General features: G+C 44.3%; 2 protein-coding genes across 14 annotated transcripts in view; both read left to right on the forward strand.

Moving 5' to 3' along the window:
- The first annotated feature begins 473 nt into the window (after positions 1-473).
- On the forward strand, positions 474-6,982 carry SRP9 (signal recognition particle 9). The gene is made up of 3 exons (XM_080408781.1): positions 474-631; positions 3,532-3,600; positions 6,177-6,982. Exons 1-3 carry the CDS (start codon positions 560-562, stop codon positions 6,294-6,296), a joined length of 261 nt encoding a protein of 86 aa, XP_080264907.1. The 5' UTR covers positions 474-559; the 3' UTR covers positions 6,297-6,982.
- Positions 6,983-7,474: 492 nt separating this feature from the next.
- EPHX1 (epoxide hydrolase 1) overlaps positions 7,475-19,258 on the forward strand; it is a 42,643-nt gene continuing 30,859 nt past the window's right edge. For 5 of the 13 annotated variants that reach the window (XR_013931578.1, XR_013931579.1, XR_013931580.1 and 2 more), the window contains exons 1-2: positions 14,647-14,908; positions 15,402-15,682. Coding sequence is in view for 5 of the 13 variants with exons in the window: in XM_080408756.1 (XP_080264882.1) it covers positions 15,652-15,682 (31 nt within the window). In the remaining 8 variants the exon portion in view is untranslated. Of the gene's footprint in view, positions 14,276-14,646; positions 14,909-15,401; positions 15,683-15,706; positions 16,428-19,258 lie in introns of those variants that run through there. The other 8 variants (XM_080408754.1, XM_080408747.1, XM_080408755.1 and 5 more) reach the window with 8 other exon arrangements.

Below are 19,258 nucleotides of genomic sequence, written 5' to 3' on the forward strand. Positions count from 1 at the left end.
ACCGGGGAGAGGTTCGGCTGTGGAAGCCTGCCGAGCCGCCCTGCCCCCAGGGCACGGCCCTCACCTCCCGCCGGGCTGGGGCGGGCCCCTCGTCCCCACGCTGCCCCAGCATTGCGCCCCACGCCCCGTGGGCCTCAGGCCGGGAGCCTGAAGCGGAGGCGGCCCGCACCTGGCTTGGCAGAACCCCGCAGCCGGGAGCGCCCGGCTGCCCCAACGCCGGCGGCGGGCCTCGAACCCGTGAACCCCGGGCGGCACCCGCGCCGCTCCCACCAATAGGTACTTTCACCTCCGCGATGGGCGGGGAGGTGCCTGCCGCCATCCCGCCGCGCCTGGCGGGGGCGCTGTGGTAGCCGCGCCGCCCGCCGCGCTGCTCTCTCTGCGCCCAGCGGGCCGCGCTCCGCCGGCGGGCCCACAAACTCCGAGTCATGCGGTTCGCGATTGGGCGGCAGTTTCCCGCCGGCCAATGGGAGGTGCCGGCTTGCAGTGACGCGGCGCCCGCCTTCGGCGCCATCTTGTCGGCGGCTGGGGAAGCGGAGCGCCGTGCTGGGCCGGCCCCGCCATGCCGCACTACCAGGCCTGGGAGGAGTTCACACGTGCTGCCGAGAAGCTCTACCTCGCCGACCCCATGAAGGTGAGGCGGGGGCCGCACTGAGGGGCCCCGCGGGCGGGCGGCCGGGTGTCCGCCCTCCGCGCTAGGCCCGGGAGGAGCGGCTGTGGGCTGAGGCGGTGGGCGCCGGCGGCTCCGGCGCTCTTGCTCTGTGTCCTGTGGCCGTCCGGGGAGGCGGGCGATCCCCTGAGCCCCCCCGGGCCGCCCTTGCCGGGCCGTGAGACCTCCCGGGGGGGATGCGTGTCCCAGCCGGGCCGTGGAGCCCCGCAGTCGCCGGGAGCGGTGCTGGTGGGGGCGGCCCCGACTGCGCGCAGCTGGCGGGGGCGGCCGGCGGTTGGAAGGGTTTTTCGAGGTGTAGTTAGTTCAAGAAACAGCAGCAAGGAAGGAGACGCTCGCGGGTGCCCCACCTGACCTTCTTCCACGAAGCAGAAGGAAGTTCTCATTTAGCGCCCTAAAAACGAGCATAGGGGGACTGTCCCCCAGGTGTTACCAGCGGCAGGTGTGAACCTCGGGGATCGAACTTCAGAGACTTTGTGCTTGTTTACAGTGTACGTGTGTGTTAGAAACAGGGATGAAGGGTTCCGCTGAATGAAGAACGTCCCGAGAATTGGTTGATTTTATGAGTTTACAAGATTGAAGTCAATGTCATTTGAATTTTTTTTTCCTAAATAATGAAAAGAAAGCATTCATTAGGTCTTACACTGCATTGTTGCCTGCCGTGTCATTTCGGACTGGAAAGTGTTAGCCTCCTAAAAAGTAATTGCTCTAGGAATTAACTTCTTGGTAAATGACTGCTTTTTGGTTTTGGTAACTTTTTCAGCAGGACAGTTTATGCACATCTTAAAAGTAACTTAAGTCTTCAGAAAAAGCATTATGATTCATCTAAAAAGCAGCACAAAAGGTAATGTGGGACTGGTATGCCTAAGAAAACTTAAGTAAAAAAAGGCCTAGTTTCCTTCACCAAAAATAGGAGACATGGGGAAACCTTCTGAAGTAGTACTTTAATGTCTACCTTTAATTAGCATAGCTGACGGCTTCATATCTACTGATAATAAAATTGTCCTGGTTTACCTTTTTATGCTCTGTAATATTCAATTAAAGAGGAGTGATGTCAGTGCAGTCCGGTGTTGCTCTTCCCCTTTCTTTAAGGGGTGTGTGTGTGTGTTGTCTCCAAAGGCAATCTCTTCCCATCCGTGGCAATAAACTAGTCTCTTTATGAAGGAGTTTATATAGACCCCAGAGTCACAACATGAGCACCCTCCTTTTAATTTGCCAGAGAACTAGCCTGAGGAGCTTCTGTATGTAGTTGGGCTTGTCAAGAAACTGAAGGAAGAACAAGAATTATGGGAGATGAGCATGCAGTCTTTGTGAGCTAGTGAAGCTAGGTAGTGAGTGATCTTACCTTTTGCAGGAGCAGGTTATCTATCAAGTCGATGCCTGCTGCTTGTGGCAGCCTCTCGTCCTTTTGGGCCTGCTCAGTCGAGAGATGTGCTGTGATCAGAAGGTGACAGTTCTTAAACAAGAAGGATAAATCTGTGATGAGATGCATCTTGGAGAAGGAATTGCAAGAAATGTTTTCTAATCAAGGAGGTTGTTGAACATTAGCATGGGTCACTCTCCACAACAGATAACCTGTTTATAGTGTGAGTTCAGAATGCTCTCAAAAGGACATCTTGCTTTGTTTCTAGTTACTGATGCTAGCTGAGGCTAGAAACCATAGATACAAAGTCACCGTTGGCCAGTTCTGCATTCAGGAGGAAGCATTTAATGCTCAGTCAGTTGCTGAGGATGTTGATTTTTATCTCCATGGCTTTGAAAGCTTTGGTGGTTTGAGGGTCCCGAGGGACTGAGGATAGCTTAAAGCTCAGGGCAGGTGATTATAGTAGTAACTGTTTTATTGAGAGGTTGAATGCTTGCTTTCAGACTTCAAATTGAGCCTTACTGAATTTTGAAAACAATTTAATTTGAAAGAACTCTCTTCAGTCTTCTGATTTTAATTATTCTAAAAGTGTTATTCTTTTTTTATTTTCCCTTTCCACTTGCAAAAATATTAGAACACTTAAAATCTCTATGCAGGCTGTAGTGCAGCTATTGAAGTAACTGCAGTGGCTGGAAATACAACTGTTTTACATGATTGTTTAGCTACTGTAGAAGAAGAAGTAGTAATGCTGAGTTTATCCCACTCAGTTAATCCCTGTCAAGTCTTCATATAGAACTACAGGTTTTTTAAGTGTTTCAAGCTTATGAACACAAGCTTCCAGTTAGTTTTTCTGGTGTGATATATAGCAAGTTGATGTCTTGTATTGACATGAATCATAGCTTTATCTTGCCTGTCACTGAGGTCTCTGCAGCTGTTACAGAATGCTCAGGGTTGGGAGGGACCTCTGGAGATTATCTCGTCCAACTCCTTGCTAAAGCAGGTTGCACAGTCATGTCCAGGCAGATGTCTCCAGAGAAGGAGACTCCACAGCTTCTCTGGGCAGCTTGTTCCAGCGCTCTGTTACCCTCACAGTGATGGTCTTCCTTGTGTTCAGAAGGAACCTCCTGTGCTGCAGTTTGTGCCCATTGCCCCTTGTCCTGTCGCTGGGCACCACTGAACAGAGCCTGGTCCCAACCTCTTGACACTTGCACTTAAGGTGTTTGTTTGCATTGATAAGATCCCCTCTCTGTCATTGCTGTATTTACAGTGGTTTTGAACATGCCAAATACTAAGCTTCCTGATGCTGCTGTAATACCAGTTTAACATGTTAGGCAGGGAAATGTGATAATTCAACTTCCACACCATCCTAGCTGTAGGACTAGTGGCCACCAGAGCAGTATGTAATAGTAGTAAAAGGTATTGTGAAGTTGGGCAGATTTCTCTCGGATATGTTCTGAGACTTCTTAAGAATTAACATCTATCGTTAACATGTTTGTCATTTCAGGTGCGGGTTGTTCTCAAATACCGACATTGTGATGGGAACCTCTGTATCAAAGTAACCGATGATGTAGCGGTAAGTACAGAATATATTCCTTTTTCAGGGCTTATAGTACCTCTCTCAGACTTGCCGTTTTCTGTCAGTCAACTTGGGAGCTCTTAGCCACTGCTTTCAGAGGACCTGACAGTATTCTCAAAACTCATTGTGCTCCACCTTGCCTAGTTGATGTGTCTGTGACTGATGCTGACCTGTGGTTCAACTCTGTGTGGCTTAGGAAAAATTCTAGCACCTCCAGTGTTTTTTATGGGTGAAAACAGAATTACTTTAGAATTCAACGAAAACAAGCACTGCAAAAATCTTGGACTATCTCTCTGTCTGAAAATGCTCTGTGGCACGACATCAGTAGTTTCTGCTGAAGCATTTTAGGAGCATCTTCAAACAGATGTGTTTACTAATGTGAGTGCGGTCCTTTTTATTTGCTCACAGTGGTGGCAACTTCCAGCTGTAGGTTAAGCTCCTTGGTGATGATGGACTGAGTGACAAGATTCGCTTGCAGTTCAGAGACCCTATTTTCTGAGATACTGTTACGGTGTCAGTTACGCATTCAGTAAAACTTCTGGAACTAACATGGAATTCTGCAGTGTCCTTCCAAGGGTTGCTGTACAAGGAGATGGAGCAGCTGTGCTTACAGGTTGCCCTTGTTCTGAATAGTCTGGGAGGGTGTTTAGAAGTGTGGGAGGGGTTAGAATGTGAGGTGATGGGCAGCAGGTAGAAATGCACTGGCATACGTGCTGATATGCACGCTGGCACCAAGTTCTCGGTGCTAGTGATGTTATAGCCGAGTTGCAACAGCAGTCTGCCCTTCTCTTATCCTCAGACTTGGAAAAAATCCAATTTCTTTCCAGGAAAAGTAGTGTGGCATTGGTGTTCCCAATAACCTGGGAGCGATGTGAAACGCCAGTAATGACGCTTCTTGATAGGTTAAATAGGGCTTAATGCAGGTGAGATGTTGAGTATGGGGCATTGATAACAGGGGGAAGCGAAGGGCAACTTAGTTGAAGTCTTCCGTGGGGAAGCTGGAGTCTGGTGATTCACAAACATGAAATCTGTTCAGTTACAGGCCGCCTTGCCTGCTTCCAGTCACAGAAAGCTGTTACACCAGTACAAGGGCAGGGGATTGGGCTTGGTTTGGGTTCTCTGTGTTTTGGTGTTGTTTTTTTTTCTAAAGGCTGGAAGGGAAGTTTTTCTTGATGCTTAATCTGTAGAACTAATACAGCTGAAGGAAAAACCAGACTGTTTCGTACTGTTTGTTTCTGAATTAAAATAGGAATTTAACACTGGCAAAAGTTGCTGTGTTGACAGCACTGAAGAATGGAGCACTCTGGGGTGTTTTTTTCCATTGTTTAACTGCCCAGGCTGATTTTACTCATGCTGTACAGGTGTAAGAAACTACTTAGTCTGCAAAAAACCCAACCTAAGGGGTCTTTCTATGTGTTGTGGTTTAACTCCAGCTGGCAACTAAGTACTGTGCAGCTGCTTGCTTGCTCCACCTGCTCCCTTCCCCCAGTGGAATGGGAAGGAGAATTGGAAAAAGGTAAAACTTGTGGGTTAAGATAAGAAGATGTAATAAATGAATGTAATACGATTGTGATGAAAAGGAGAGAGAGGAATAAAACCCAAGGGGAAAACAAACAAGTGTTGCACAGTACAGTCGCTCACCACCTGCTGACCGATGCCCAGCCAGTCCCTGAGCAGTGATGGGTGGCCCCTGGCCAATCCATCCTCAGTTTATACACTGAGCGTGACGCTCTATGGTATGGAATATCCCTCTGGCTAGTTCAGGTCAGCAGTCCTGGCTCTGCTCTCTCCTGGCGGCTTGTGCATCTGCTCACTGGCCGGGCATGGGAAACTTGAAAAGTCCTTAATTTAGAGTAAGCACTACTTAGCAACAGCTAAAACCATCAGTGTGTTATCAGTGTTACTCTCATACTAAATCCGAAACACAGCACCCACAGCACTGTTCCAGCTACTGAGAAGATTAACTATTCCAGCTGAAACAGGACACTGTGATAAGTCACTGGCATATTACTCTTGCTCCTTTTGCGTTTACAGGCTTGTCACATAAAGGAGTTCCTTAATCAGGTAGGATTGTCTTAGAAACATTTTGCTTGGAGGAGGGAATCCCCTTCAGTGGGAAATACTGAAATGATATGTCATTGGCAGTGTAATATTAAGGACTGCAAAAGGCAAAATAAACTTATTTCATAATATAGAGAGTAGGAAAGTAAGTTCAGGTTTAAAATCTTTCTACTTTTAGACAACACAGAGGAGTGCCTTTACAGACAGCTTTAACCCCAAGTTTTAACACTTTTTCTGAGAGAGGAGAAAACAGAATAAATTGTGAGCTTCCCTATTTTTCAAAATGGAAGGCACGAGCCTTCCAGAGAAACTTAAATGTAAACACAGATATGTGCATGTATTTTAAAACAGGGTAGATGTGTGTTGGTGTTGCCTCATGGAAACAGCGTGCCACAAATGAACATTTAAGTACTTACCTTGTTTTGTGTGTTCCGAGCACAAATTTATTGCATCTATAAACAGGATAAAAACAGTTCAAGTGAAATCTGATATTAAGCAACTTTCTCTTACAGTGTTTGCTGTATAGAACAGACCAGGCACAAGACGTAAAGAAGATCGAGAAATTCCACAGTCAGCTAATGCGACTCATGGTGGCTAAGGAATCCCGCAGTGCTGCCATGGAAACAGACTGAATTGCTGAAAATAAAATGAGTGCTCCGGTCATATTTCACTGGAAGAAAATATCTCTTGGATTTGAACGAATACTGGGACAGGAGATGCTTTTTTGTACTGAAGTGGACTGACGACAAGCCTGAAGCATTTCCCTCTGACCCTGCCAGGCTCCACTTTGGAAAACTAGGAAAATACGTGCTTTCAATTGAAAGCTTATATTTATTTTTGGGAATTGAACAAGAAACTATTCTTACACATTAGGTATGCTAAGAAGACAAGTAAATATTTTAAATCTACAGTACTTTAGTCTGAATTTGATAGGCTGTAAGCATATTTCTGGAAAGTTACTATAAAATTTCATATAGATTTCATTGTGTTTCATACCTTATGCTGGTGTATTCTCACAGTGAGAAGGTTTATTAAACTGACTAATACTGTAGCATGGTGACTGGATCTAATAATATTTACATAAATGATATATATCAGTGGGCTTTATGAAGAATGGGTGTTTTCTGAACTTAAATGTTTAAAACTGCCAGTTTGTATTACCATTGTCACTAGAAAGATTTTAGCTTTTAGTATTGATTTTGGTCATAAGGTGTGCAACATTATCTGTGATGCAGTTTATAGAACTGTTACATTGGCTAAATAATTGAAATTCTGTATTTTAAAAATTAAAGTGAAACTTTGCTTAAATATTGCTAGAGATCAGTGAGAAACTGGGAGTGTATTTTCTGTTTATGCAAATATTGATGTTAAAAAACAGTTGGTGGCTTTTTTCTGTACTTGAACCCTTTAAACTAGCAGGGAGACCTTTTCCCATCCTTGCTTCAGGCAGAGTTGAAGTATGTCAGCAAGACAAATTCTAGAAGCTCTTGCCTATTACGTTAATAGCAAAAATGCAACCAAACAGTATCCAGATTCCTTATCTTAGCAGCTTGCTAACTGTGCATTTTCAAATGTTACATGTGGCAGATGAATGTCAGCCAACTGAATAAATGGATGAAAACCAGCTTAATAAATACTTAAATACCACTGTCAAGAAGAGACCAGTGCTCCTGTGGCTTAGATTTGTTTCTCATTGTTACCTCCAGTAGGGTGATGGAAGCCTTAACCGTCTTTTGCAAAGGCTCTTTACTTGAAAACTCGGTAGCTCAAATTAATACTTGCTTTGACTAGATCTTCCATACATAAAACCAGATGAATATTTTAAAGTAATTACCTACTATACTGGGCTTTTCCAGGACTAGTGTTTTGTGTTAAACCAAGCCTTGGAAGTAAAGCAGGGCCATAGAAGGACTTGTCAGTAATGGCATTTTTATGTAACAAAACAATCTACTTAAATAGCTACCTGCTGTCACTTACATAAAAACAATTGAGCTACTCTGAACAGTGGAGTTCCCGTGTCTGCCAAAGGGTTGGAAGAAAACCCGGGCTTTAATATTGCATTAGAGTCCCTTTCAGCTAAATATACAGTGTTGCATGTTGTTGGAAAATGCAGTGCTAAATTCCCAGTGAATATTCATATTCTGGTCTACTGGAGTGACTGGTATGCATGTAACACTTTGCATTTTGTATTGGCTTTTGAAATACAAATAAATGCAGAGAGAAGGCCAAACTTTGTTCTTAGTTAAACTTTAATAAGGTACTGTAATGTTGAAAATTTTCTTTGGTGCTCTGATTTATTTTCTTAATATTTGCAATAGTATATTAAGTAGTTAAACCATTTTTGTCTAAAGCACTCTTCTGCAGGATGAATTGCTGCTGCACAGTGTCATACAAATGAAGATTTAAGCTCTTAAATTGGCAGGTGAAAAGGCTGCAGCTATTTTAATGTGATTTTTGGACATCTCATAAACTGGTTTGGCATGTAGATGTCTTCTGTGAGCTGAGGTACAGAAAGGCTTGAGTGGTATTTTCTTGTTCATGGAGGATAAAAGTAGAGGGAAGACCGGACAGACTTGGTGTACTAAGTGGCTGAATGGCTTAAGCAATATACTTAAGCAGGTTTTAGAGGGAGGCAATTGCAGTACTATATATTAGAGTAGCAGTTGTTAAGCAAAAGAGGCAGGGAAATGGATTTCTTTTTTTCTACATTCAGAAATTATTTCTGTAAAACCATAAGGAAATATTAATGCTGCTTTTGTAAGAGTAAGTGTTGTGAAGCTTGTTTTCCGTATACTCACAGAAAAACTAGGGCGGTTCTGTGTAGTCGTAACGTGCAAGAATATTGATAAAGCTACTGCTTAAAAAAGCTTTTGGACAGGTGCTTCTCAACTTTGTCCTGGAATTTTCAGCAACTTCAATACTGTGTTCATGGGGTGGTAGAAAAGCTGTGAACTCAGCTCTTGCTTTTTGTGCTTATACTCTTGTTGGGAGTGTGCATGTGTAGGTACGTACACTGACCAGTTTCCTAATAGACTTTTAGCGTGTTAGTCCCTCACATTGCCAACTACTTGAATGTGTCCACTGGTATGTGATGAAAAAATCGGCTTAATGTGGCTGCTGCACCAAAGGGGCGGTTGAATGCGTTGCATGTGAAGCTCTGCGCTTGGCAGCCCAGCATGTCAGCAAATGCTTCTAATCACCAGCTGGGAGTTCCTGCCAGTTACAGGCTGCAAACAGGCAGTGCCAGAGCGGGTAGGCAACCTGTGCAGCTGTAGATGGGTAACTTTGGCAGAAGTGGAATGCTTGGGGGGCGGGGGGTGGGGTGTAAAAAATACATTTTCCCTTGCTATATATCTAATGTTGTTGCTGCATGTTAGTTATCTTCAGTAATTGTTCTGTTTTGTGATAATAGTTTAATAAAGAATATGGGTCTTGTTATAGCACAAAGAAATTGAATTGGTTTACCCATGGAATTTATTCTGTTTTTTCTGGTGTTCTTCCTGAATTCTCAGAATGTCTTGATTATGGTTCTTCCTCGTGCACAGCACTGAAGGTGGCTTTGTGTCTGAGCTCTCTTACATGCAACTTGCATAACTTCTGTTTTCTTTTAGGGGTTTTAACCCTGAGCTTCCCTGTGTGTAGTCCATTCTGTAAGTGTGTTCTGGATTACAGGAAGATCCTTGAATTATCTGTAGAAGTGAGAATTAAGGTCACAGGTCTTTGTTTTAGAGATCCTTATGAAAGAGGCCTTTGTTTCCTCTAAAGTCCTGACCTACCGCTTTAGAGAGTGACAGATTTGTTCTGTAAAATTGGATGCTTTGGTGCCTGAATCTGTCAAAATGGGAAACATAACTGAAGCCAAGCAGGTGCTCTACAAAATGTTTTAACTTGTCAAAATAATTGTACTTCATCTTGGTAAGTTCCTTCCTGCAGTACAAATGTGGGTAATATTCAACATTTTGCTGTAACAAATGTGAAGAAACCCCAGGTTCTGCCAGATGTGTTCAGTCACTTAGATTGATCGCTTATTACCATAGATTGATCTTAAAGGATTGCATCATCTGGAAGGTGTGTTAGCCCTCCTGCTCTAGGCAGAACAAATCTTCTCACCTCCTTTGTGTTAGTAACACACCATTAACCCCGCAATGCACCTTAGCTTTTTTCACTTCTGGCTTATGGGAAGATAAAACTAACAGAAACAATACTGTAACTGCCTTGTAAATGAAGTTTGAGATCTAAAGTGGAAAAATTAATATATTAACAAATAAGTGGGAGCTTTCTGTATAACTTGCCTAAACTGCAGCTTCTGCACAATCAAATTTCCATCAAGAGTCTGAGCGTTACTGGGTGACCTTAGGCAACAGGAGCTTAGCTGTAAACTATTATTCTTTGTACAGTGCTCTGCGCTGGGTAACTTTTAAATCTAATAGACTGAAACAAAGCTCTTTTGGTCAAGCCTGTCTAAGGAGCCTTCTTGTTAGATAACTTTCTTAAAGGATCTTCATTTTTTTATTTTTTTTTTTTAAAGGAAACTGAAGAAACTGCATCTGCTTTCTTGCTGAAGTTATTAGTGATTTGCTTCTCAAGACGTGGGGGTGTCTAGTCTGAAAAGCTGATACCACTTTAAAGGTAGATGCTACATGACTCAGAACAAATGTTTGTTTACAAAGAGTTTATCTTTTACAAAGGCTTTGAGAGTTCAACGACTGGTATTTAAATATAACCAAAAGTTGAAATTGTCTTTGTTGCTGGAGTGACATAAAAACATGCCTCTCATCTCTCATTACTTTTACAATAAGTACAATCTTTAGACTGGCTTCCGGATAAAACCTCACCACTTCTATGCTGGGCTCAAGTATTACATGTGAATTACTATGCGCTAAAGGCAGATGTGGGCTTTTTGGTCTGTGGAAATGTTATTTTTGAGCTGAGAATGATGTATTTTAGAAGCAGATTTGTTACTCAGCAGAATACAAAGCATGGTAGCTTGCTAAATCCTGCTTATTATGCAAGCTTGTGTAGGTCCTGTAACTGTTCTAACAGAGTAAATGCTCTCAGGAGAATGTGGGCTTAAACCGGACCATGTAAAACTGAAATCTGTGGGAACTAAGCAAATAAAAAAAATGGTCACAGCATGATAGCAGAGTTAACTGCCTTCATGCAAGTACAGGCCCTGCTGTTGAACATAGTCTTTGTTTCTGGTGAAGCTACATGCTTTTTTTCTTACATTGTGGCAAAATAAGTTACAGGTATATGTTCTTGGAGTCCTGTAATGGGAATGCAATTACTTTTGCCATTCTAAAAACTTCTTCAGTCATGAGTGCCACCTCTGAGTGCTCTTCCGTGGAAATGCCCAGTCTGGCAAGAACCAGTGTGCTCAGCCTGTTGGTATTCCTCGTACAGATAGTGCCTAGATGTTGTGAATGTTGACATTCTAAGAGTATAGTGTTTCTTTTAAACTGCAGTAGTGTTATTTATGAAAGTGGGTTTTATTTAAATCAAGACCAGCTCTGAGGATGTTTTTGTAGCAAATTTTAATTCTGTGCTCTCATTCTTCTGTCCCCTTTGCTGTGGCAATTCTTAGTCATTTTGTTAGAACTTGAAACATCAGTCATACCGAGAGGTCTGGAAGAGATTGGGTTTTTTATTTCTTTTGAAGTTGTGTCTGCATGTTGAGTTTGTTTTTTGTCTAGAAGTGGTATCTGTTCGTAAAAGGACTAGTCTACATTGTTCTGCTTCTGCTGAGCAGAATCTTCTGAGAATAGGCATGTGTTTACAGCAAGATTTCCAAGACTGGTTTCTTGGAGAGGGGGTTGAGTTTTTGGGACACTTACTGAATGGCTTTACTGGCTGATAGTGAGCAAACGTGAATTTGCTGCTCGCATTGGCTAGCAAAAATACATATTTTAACTGGATTGCTCATGCATGTAAATACAGCCATCTATAATACAGTTCTGCTATCATTATGTGGCTAAAAGATGAAAGGCTTGCCTCAGGGCACTGACAAATGAGCTCTGGCAAGCTAACTGTGTGGCTTAAAGATGTTCCCTCCCAGAGGCATCTGCTCCTCTAAGGAGTCAGCAGGCAGGAGGATGAACTAATGCCTCAGACATCTCCGTCTGAAAGTCAGTGTCTTTAAATTGCCATAAAATATACCTTTTAAATTTGGAGGCAGGAGGAAAACTGACCTTTTCAGTGAGTGATTGGCGGTTGGGGTTTTTTTATTTAATTTTTTAAAACACATTTGCTGTGGCAGTGCTGCCGTATGGCAGAGGGCAGTAACCAAAGAAATAAACAAGATTCACCAGGGATTGTACGTTTGTGCCCAGAGGCAAACCTCCTCTGTGTTGGTCACGCAGCAGACCCACGTAACACCTGACTATATTTAAACATGCAAATAACTACCCATGTTTTTAACAGAGCAAACAGCTGCTTTGCAGATAGCTTCTTAACCACTGCAGCAATATTCCCTGTTAATCATCTAGTAAGTGTGCAAAGACTGGGAGTCAGTACCGCCTTTGGTCAGTGTAACAGCTGGCTGCCTGATCCCTGTTGTCTCTGTTGCACTGATTCCAGTGTGCCTCGGAGCCTCAGCTGAACCAGTTCAATTTACCAGCACACCAGAAAAGTCCTGAAATGTTCTGGAGAGCTGGTGGTTTGGTATCCTGCCTAGTTCATGTGCTGAGATGGCTTCATAAAATGTCAAATGTGTGCTACAGGGAGAGAAATGGAAGGGTTGAGAGCTCCCAAGAAGGGTAAGGATAATGATGGAAGCTAAAGAGACAGCAGGCTTAGGCTGCCATGGAACCACAGCCTAAATAACTTCCACCTTGTAATTTCCCTGACTTGCTTGTAAAAACCTCCTGTCTGTCCCATTAAATGCTCTGTAATGTACATGCCATGCAATATTTACCTAAAAACTAGATATGTCTGAATTTGTTTCTGTATCGTTCTAATTCATGTGGATAGTGCTGAAAGTCTGGAAACAAAGACTGAAGGTGGTACTTTCATTAAAGGCCTGTAACAATGATAAGCCTCTCCAGTGGAGCAGCTGGAACTGAGCACATGGTATGAGGTGAGGATTATATCATGAATGTATAGAACTGGGTTGTAATTCTTGTATTGATGTTGGGGTAGGGGCTTAAGAAGGAATCAGCATGTGGAAAGGCATGTGACTGCAATCATAATGGTTCAGTGTGCAGCAGCTCCAATCCAATAAATAAGAATTTAAGGTGCCTCCAGAATACATCCAGGTGGCCAACCCTCGAAACACAAATACTGAAACACTTCTGGATGTGTTTTCACTGGTGGTGAGAATGGACTATTGATTTCACAGTCAGAGAAGAGTGTTTTCCTTCCTTATTCTTCTTTGTATTAAGCTTCCTTCTTTTCTGACTCTGCAGTCCTTTCTTATTTTTCATTTGTTTTAAACTTACTCTTTCTCTTCAGATCTTTAAGATGTGTTCCTCTTATTTTCCTCTGTATAGTTGATCATGGTGACTTTTTGGTTGGCTTGGGGGAAGAGGGTTTTTACACAGTTGCGTTTTTACCACCTTCTACTTGTGGGTGTTAATAGAGGATTTCATTCTCAAATCTGAGCTTCAGTACAGGGAGATCCTGCGTTGTCACACTTGCAAAGAGTATGTGTGTAGGTGTCACAGAGGCATTAGTTATAAACTGCATGCCTGACTTCCTTATACTATTATTGGATAAGAAAATAGTTTTTCTGGATATCAAAAAGAGCACTTAGGGTTTACGTAACTAGAAGATCCTTCAGCTCAAACTCTGTGTTGGAGGATGTACCTAGATTGTAGCAATTCATTTACTTTCCTGTAATGTGGTTTGCATACTACTTGACATTGTTTGATTTGGCTGATGACTCTTCGCTGGTCTACAACTCGTAATGATTAGATATCAGCAATTTTCCATAATAATTTGTCATAAATATCTTGTTTTTAAAAAAATCATTCCTTAATTGTAAGATAAAAGCTGTTCTCCAACCACATCTGCTGTCAGTTTCTCTGTGCTTATATGGATCTTTGTCAAACTTGCTGCAGTTCCCCTCACACCAGCAGTCCCTTAAGTTTCTGTCATGGCCATATCTTCCCCCTAATTTCTGTTTGCTGTAACAAACTCCAGCTGCTCTAAAGGTGGGTATAATGCTGCGTAATGTTCCTCTACCTCAGCTCAAGACTCTAAAGCAAAAATAATTTCAAGAAATGCCAGACTATGGAGTTGGTAATGTTTGCCATTTCTCTTATTTAGAATCATGGACTATCTCAAGTCCCTGCTCCTTGCAGGGCTACATAAAACTAAACCATGCGACTAAGAGTGTCATCCAGATGCTCCTTGAATTCTGACAAGCCTGGTGCCATGACTACTTCCCAGGGAGCCTGTTCCAGTGACTGACCACCCTCTCAGTGAAGAACCTTTTCCTGATGTCCAACCTGAACTTCCCCCGGCAGCTTCATTCCATTTCCTCGTGTCCTATCAGTGGTCACCAGAGACAAGTGACCAGCACCTCTCCTCCGCTGCCCCCCTGCCGTGAGGAAGTTGTAGACTGTGATCGGGGCACCCCTCAGCCTTCTCCAAGTGACCTCAGCTGCTCCTTGTAAGTCTTGCCCCTGAGGCCTTTTACCATCTTGGTTGCCCTTCTTTGTAGTTTTATGTTGTTATGCTGAAGCACCCAAAACTGCACACAGTCGTGAGGTGGTGCAGAGTGGGACCACCTCCCTCGACCAGCTAGCTGTGCTGCGCTTGGTGTACCCCAGGGCACGGCTGGCCCTTTGGGCTTTAGCGGTATTTGCATCGCCCCGTGTTCCTTTGATAGGCTGTGGGACTTGTACAATATTCACAATAAACAGCCAAAATGGTTCCAGTTAGGAGGAATGCATGTAAAGAACGAAACCACATGTAATGTTCCTCTGCCCTCTCTATGTTTGAGGTAACAACTTTGCTCATTGCTACTTATTGCTGCCATAGGACCTAAGAGTTCTGCTCCTGAACCAGAAGCAACATATGTTCAGTACTGTTAAAGCACAGAGAAATATAATATTTAATGAATTGGCAATTTAAGAGGGTTAACATCCACAGGAAGACGCATACGTAAGAGTGATATCTCCACAGCAGGAGCTTTAAACTACCCTGGCCACTTCATGACAAGAACTGGAAGGGCCTAAGGAGGTAACAGGGTGCCTTCCTGGATGACTGAAGACACCCATTTTGAGAACATGGGACAACCTGGGTAAAGTATGAAACTACTTCTTTATAGAAGTTACAGAGGCTGGAGTTACTGGCTAAGTAGAGATCTGAGTTGGCATTTTAATAACAAATAGGGGATAGAAGAAATGTAATTTTTCATTAACTAAAATAGTCAAATACAGTATATGGTACCTATAATAAAGCATTGTGATAGTGGGACATAATACAGTTGCATTTTTATCATCCTATAAAAGTTACGTTTTACTACGAAATTCAACAGTCTTATTTGTATGTTTGTGAAATCCCTGTAGTCCTACAGAAGAAAGACGGGTTGCTACTAACGCTTTTGGAGTCTCAAGAAAAGTAGTATGGAGCTGTTGGTAGGTAGGTAGATAGATATATAGATGCCCCAGAAGGGGCAAGACACTCAGCGAGCATGTTTAGTGTGGAAAAAGAAACGAACAAAAAAAGGCAAGCCTGACTTACAGAGTGGTTTAAGCACATGTTGCTTTAAAATATTACCTTTTTAAATTTAGCTACTGTTGCTGCTCATAGCAAAACAGCATGAGAACTGCACCCAATATTCTTTGGGCAAAGGACAGCTTGAGCAGGCTGGGGTGGCTGGGCAGAAGAGGTTGCAAGATATGAAAGGAATGGTTATCTGTGATCACAGTCTCTGTTGAGACTTCTCTTCAACAATCCAAACGAGAGAATTGAGATGGTGTGGAGGTGACGGAAAAAGTAAGACTGGAACCTGGGAGTGAAGAGATCGATGACTGAGTTCAAATGGAAAAACCTCAAACAGCTGATAAAGAATGTAAGTTGCTTGTTTTGTTCTTGTTGATGGGATTCGTTGGTAATAGCTTGGCCGGCTGTGGCTGGCTCTGAGCTAGAAGACAGGCCTTGGAGAACTGTTTCCATTGCACGGTGCTGTGTTGGATCAGGGAGACCGCAGCCCTGTCCCGTGCGTTCCCGGCGCGGTCCTGCTGTCGGGCTCAGCTGTGCTGCCCCGGGCCGTACCTGGGGTGTAGCCGCCGGTGTTCCGTGCGGGAAGCGCCGGTGGCAGCGACCGGGAAGCCACCTGGGAAGCTCACCCGTGGCGCCCACAGCTGCTGCCTGGCTGTGCCCTGACTCTGGCGTTACAGCCGGGAATCGCCGTCAGGCTGTCCCGCTCCGTGCCCGCCTGTGCCTCGCAGCCCGGCCGAACCCGGTAGCTGCCGCGCCTCTGGCCGGCGCCGGTCGGGAGCCGCCAGCCCTGCCCGTCCCGGGGACAGCGGGCGCTGACGCCCCGCGGCTGGAGCCGGCCCACGGGCAGGAAATCCCTTGGCGGCCGCTCCTCCTCCCGCTTCGGCCGCCGTAGCCGCCCCGCTCAGCTCGGGGCCGGCCGGGGCAAGGCCCCCGCAGCGGCTGGGACGCGGCCCGGCTCTCCCCGCCCCCGCGGGGGTAACTACATCTCCCAGCGGGCCGCGGCGGGAGAGGCCCGGCCGGTACCGTGCCCCGCTGCCGGCACGCCGGTGGGCGGCCCCGGCGCGGCGAGGCCCGGCGTGCTCCGGACGCGGCAGGTAACAGCGGTCGCGGTGCGGCGGGAGCCCGCGGGCTGCTCCCTGCCTCGCCTCAGCGGCAGGCGCGAAGCCCCCTGCACGGCGGGGCGCCCTCCGCGGCGCGTAACGTGCGGTGAGAGCAGCGCCTCGCCTCGCCTCGCCGGCGAGGTCCTGGTCGGCGGCCGTTCCCCGTTCCCCGGCGCTGAGGGAAGCCCCGCGCCGCGCCTGAGGAGTTTCCCGCCGGCGGGTGAGGCGGCGCCTCTGCGCTCGCAGCCGCGGCGGCACGAAGCTGAGGGAGCGGCGGGCGAACGTCGGCCACAACGTTCCGTGCAGTGAATTAAATCACGTTTACAGGTTATTCGGCGTGCGGCGTCGCCTGCCGGAGCGCTGCAGACGGTGAACACCGGGAGAGAGGGAGCGGGGACCGGTGGAAGTGGGCTCTCTGCCTACCTGCCTTAAAATACCGTTGTTTAAAGAGTGTGTGCCCCTCTGCCAGCTTGTAGTATCAAAATATTGTTCACAGCGGGTGTTACGGCAGGGTGAATAACAGCAGTGGGCCGAGGGGGGGTGCTGGGTTGATTTTTGGAAAATCCTAAGGGAAAGCAGGCAGGACGTTCCCTGAGGGCTTGCTGGAGCGGGGTTGTTTGTCCAGGTTAAGGTCCCGGATAACCTGCTGAAAAATACTTATGGAAACTACGATTTTATTTAGCATTTGTTGGAAACCTGCCCAGCTTTCCTGGTTTAGTTATAAGTAGCTTTAACAGTTGGTATAGAAGTGGTTTAATCTGGTTTTGGTCTGTTGTTTTACTCACGTCTAAATGGGCATATGGGATGGAACTTTTTGTTTTTGTTTTGTTTGTGGGTCATTTGCAAAACCTGAAAATTGTTTGAATGCGTACCATATACGTAGTTCCCTTTGCTGAACAAGCATTTTAGGGATGAGAAGAAAACCTTTTAAGTTTAATGACCATATTTTGTTGCATAACCAAGCAATCCGCAAAGACTACAAATGACACACTCCCTCCTCAAGTCTGGCTCAGTTTGTCAGAATTCAGTTGAGATTTTGACTTTGCCCTGGAGTTAAAACGTAATCATAATCAAGTACATTGCTTAATTTTTCAATTCTGTTGAATTAGGCTGCTTTCTCTTCCCTTATTTTTATAGCATAGCTTTATCTAAAATAAGGCAACTTGCCTAGTTATTGTAGGCGAACCTGCAAGACGGGATCAGTCTTAGAAGCCACTGTTTCAAATTCACTTACGCAGCCACAAATGTGGGGTTAATATTTTGGATGGCCCTATTATTTTGAGATGCTGCACTTCTCCTCTGGAACGGGTATTACTCCTGTCTGAAGTAAGCTAAAACAGACTTGAGTGCACAGATTGCTAATGCTCACTGAAAATCGATGGAAGATAGGCACAAAAAGCAATTAGGCAGCTTTGAAAATCAATCTGTAGTTGAAGTTGTCCAAGGACAGGGATCAGATCTTTGTCAGAGCTGAAGCCTTTGTGGGGAAGTTCCAGGCACAGTGTCAAGTTTGTGACTCTTTGTTCTGCCTCTTTTTTTATATATAATTAATATATAAAAACTTGTGAATTATTTGTTTAACCTCTGCTTGTTTGGTATTTCTTCAGAATTTTATTGGCTTTTTTGTAGGGGCAATCATGGTGTGAAGTAAATGATTTGAAATAGAGCACAGTTGGTAATAACCAGTGCAGCCAGAATCCAGATGCAATTTGTCTATATGAATTGCCCAGAATAGGTTTGGGATTACTGGGTGTTTTAAAAGCCCTTTTCCCCCCTGCAGCTGATCTACTGCACTTCTTGTATTTGGTCATTCTGTAGGATAATACCATGTTTTCAGCCTGTCTGTTTGTCTGGGGTTTCAGTGAATCTTTCAGACCTACCTATTATGTTTAGACATAGAACTACAGTGTTTTAGTATGGTAAGCACTGTGAAACAGTTCAAGCTTCTTACTAGAATATACATGGCTAATTTGTTCTTAAGTAATTACTACAGGTAAATAAGAAGGTTTGGGGTAATAATTCCAGAATGGTAACACTCCTAGATATTCTTGTTTCTTCAGTAACTGTTTGTCAAGTAATTTGTCAGTGAAGAAGTAGGAAAGCAGGGATGGGGATGGTAGGTGAAGTATAGCTTATAGCTCTAGGCAAAATGAATTTATTATCTTGCATATTCCTATGTACATTTCTTGTACTGTAGTTGGAGTATTCAAATTTTGTGGCCAGATGGGCAAAGGTAAGCCTCACCTTTGTGGTAGTGTGTGCACTGCTTCGTTGAGCCTGCAAAGTGTTTTCTTCCTGCAACACACAATCCCGTAACCAGGGCAGTCTTCTATAATGTGCAAGTTCCAAATGTGGTAAATAGTTCTCTAATTACTGTGTAAGTCCCTAAAGAAAAGTCACTTGAAAAGTAGAGCATCTTGCTTCTCTGAAGAGATTTGGTCTGCTGGTAATTAATGCTGAAAATACTTTTTTCCCTTCTGAGTGCTGCTACTGACAAAGTCCTGGATTCTTCCTCTGAACACATTATTTTTAATTAAAAGCACAATTGTGTGTGTAAATGGGTATTTACTTAAATAGTAAAGCACAAAAATCTACTTCTGAAATGGTATTTGTTTTAATACTTTGGTCATGCTAGACATAGCAGGATGGCTAACACAATGATTTGAATATACCCTTGGTTTTATGGTTGGCTTGTTTTTTAAAGCAGCATTATCAGCTTCGATATATATTTAAGCATATTGTTGTTGATTAAATGCTTTCTGATCAGCAGGGCTGGGATATTTTTGTAGGAATCATGGTAGCCATGCTTTGTTAGTTACATTTCT

Source organism: Falco punctatus (assembly GCF_963210335.1).
Source record: "Falco punctatus genome assembly, chromosome: 12".
NCBI classification, from domain to species: domain Eukaryota; kingdom Metazoa; phylum Chordata; class Aves; order Falconiformes; family Falconidae; genus Falco; species Falco punctatus.

What these genes read in the sequence shown, in the direction of transcription:
- SRP9 (XM_080408781.1), top strand. Translation starts at nt 560, where the DNA reads ATGCCGCACTACCAGGCCTGGGAGGAGTTCACACGTGCTGCCGAGAAG. An exon ending in ACCTCGCCGACCCCATGAAG is followed by an intron (nt 632 to 3,531) that starts GTGAGGCGGGGG and finishes TTGTCATTTCAG; the next exon opens with GTGCGGGTTGTTCTCAAATA. An exon ending in AAGTAACCGATGATGTAGCG is followed by an intron (nt 3,601 to 6,176) that starts GTAAGTACAGAA and finishes TTTCTCTTACAG; the next exon opens with TGTTTGCTGTATAGAACAGA.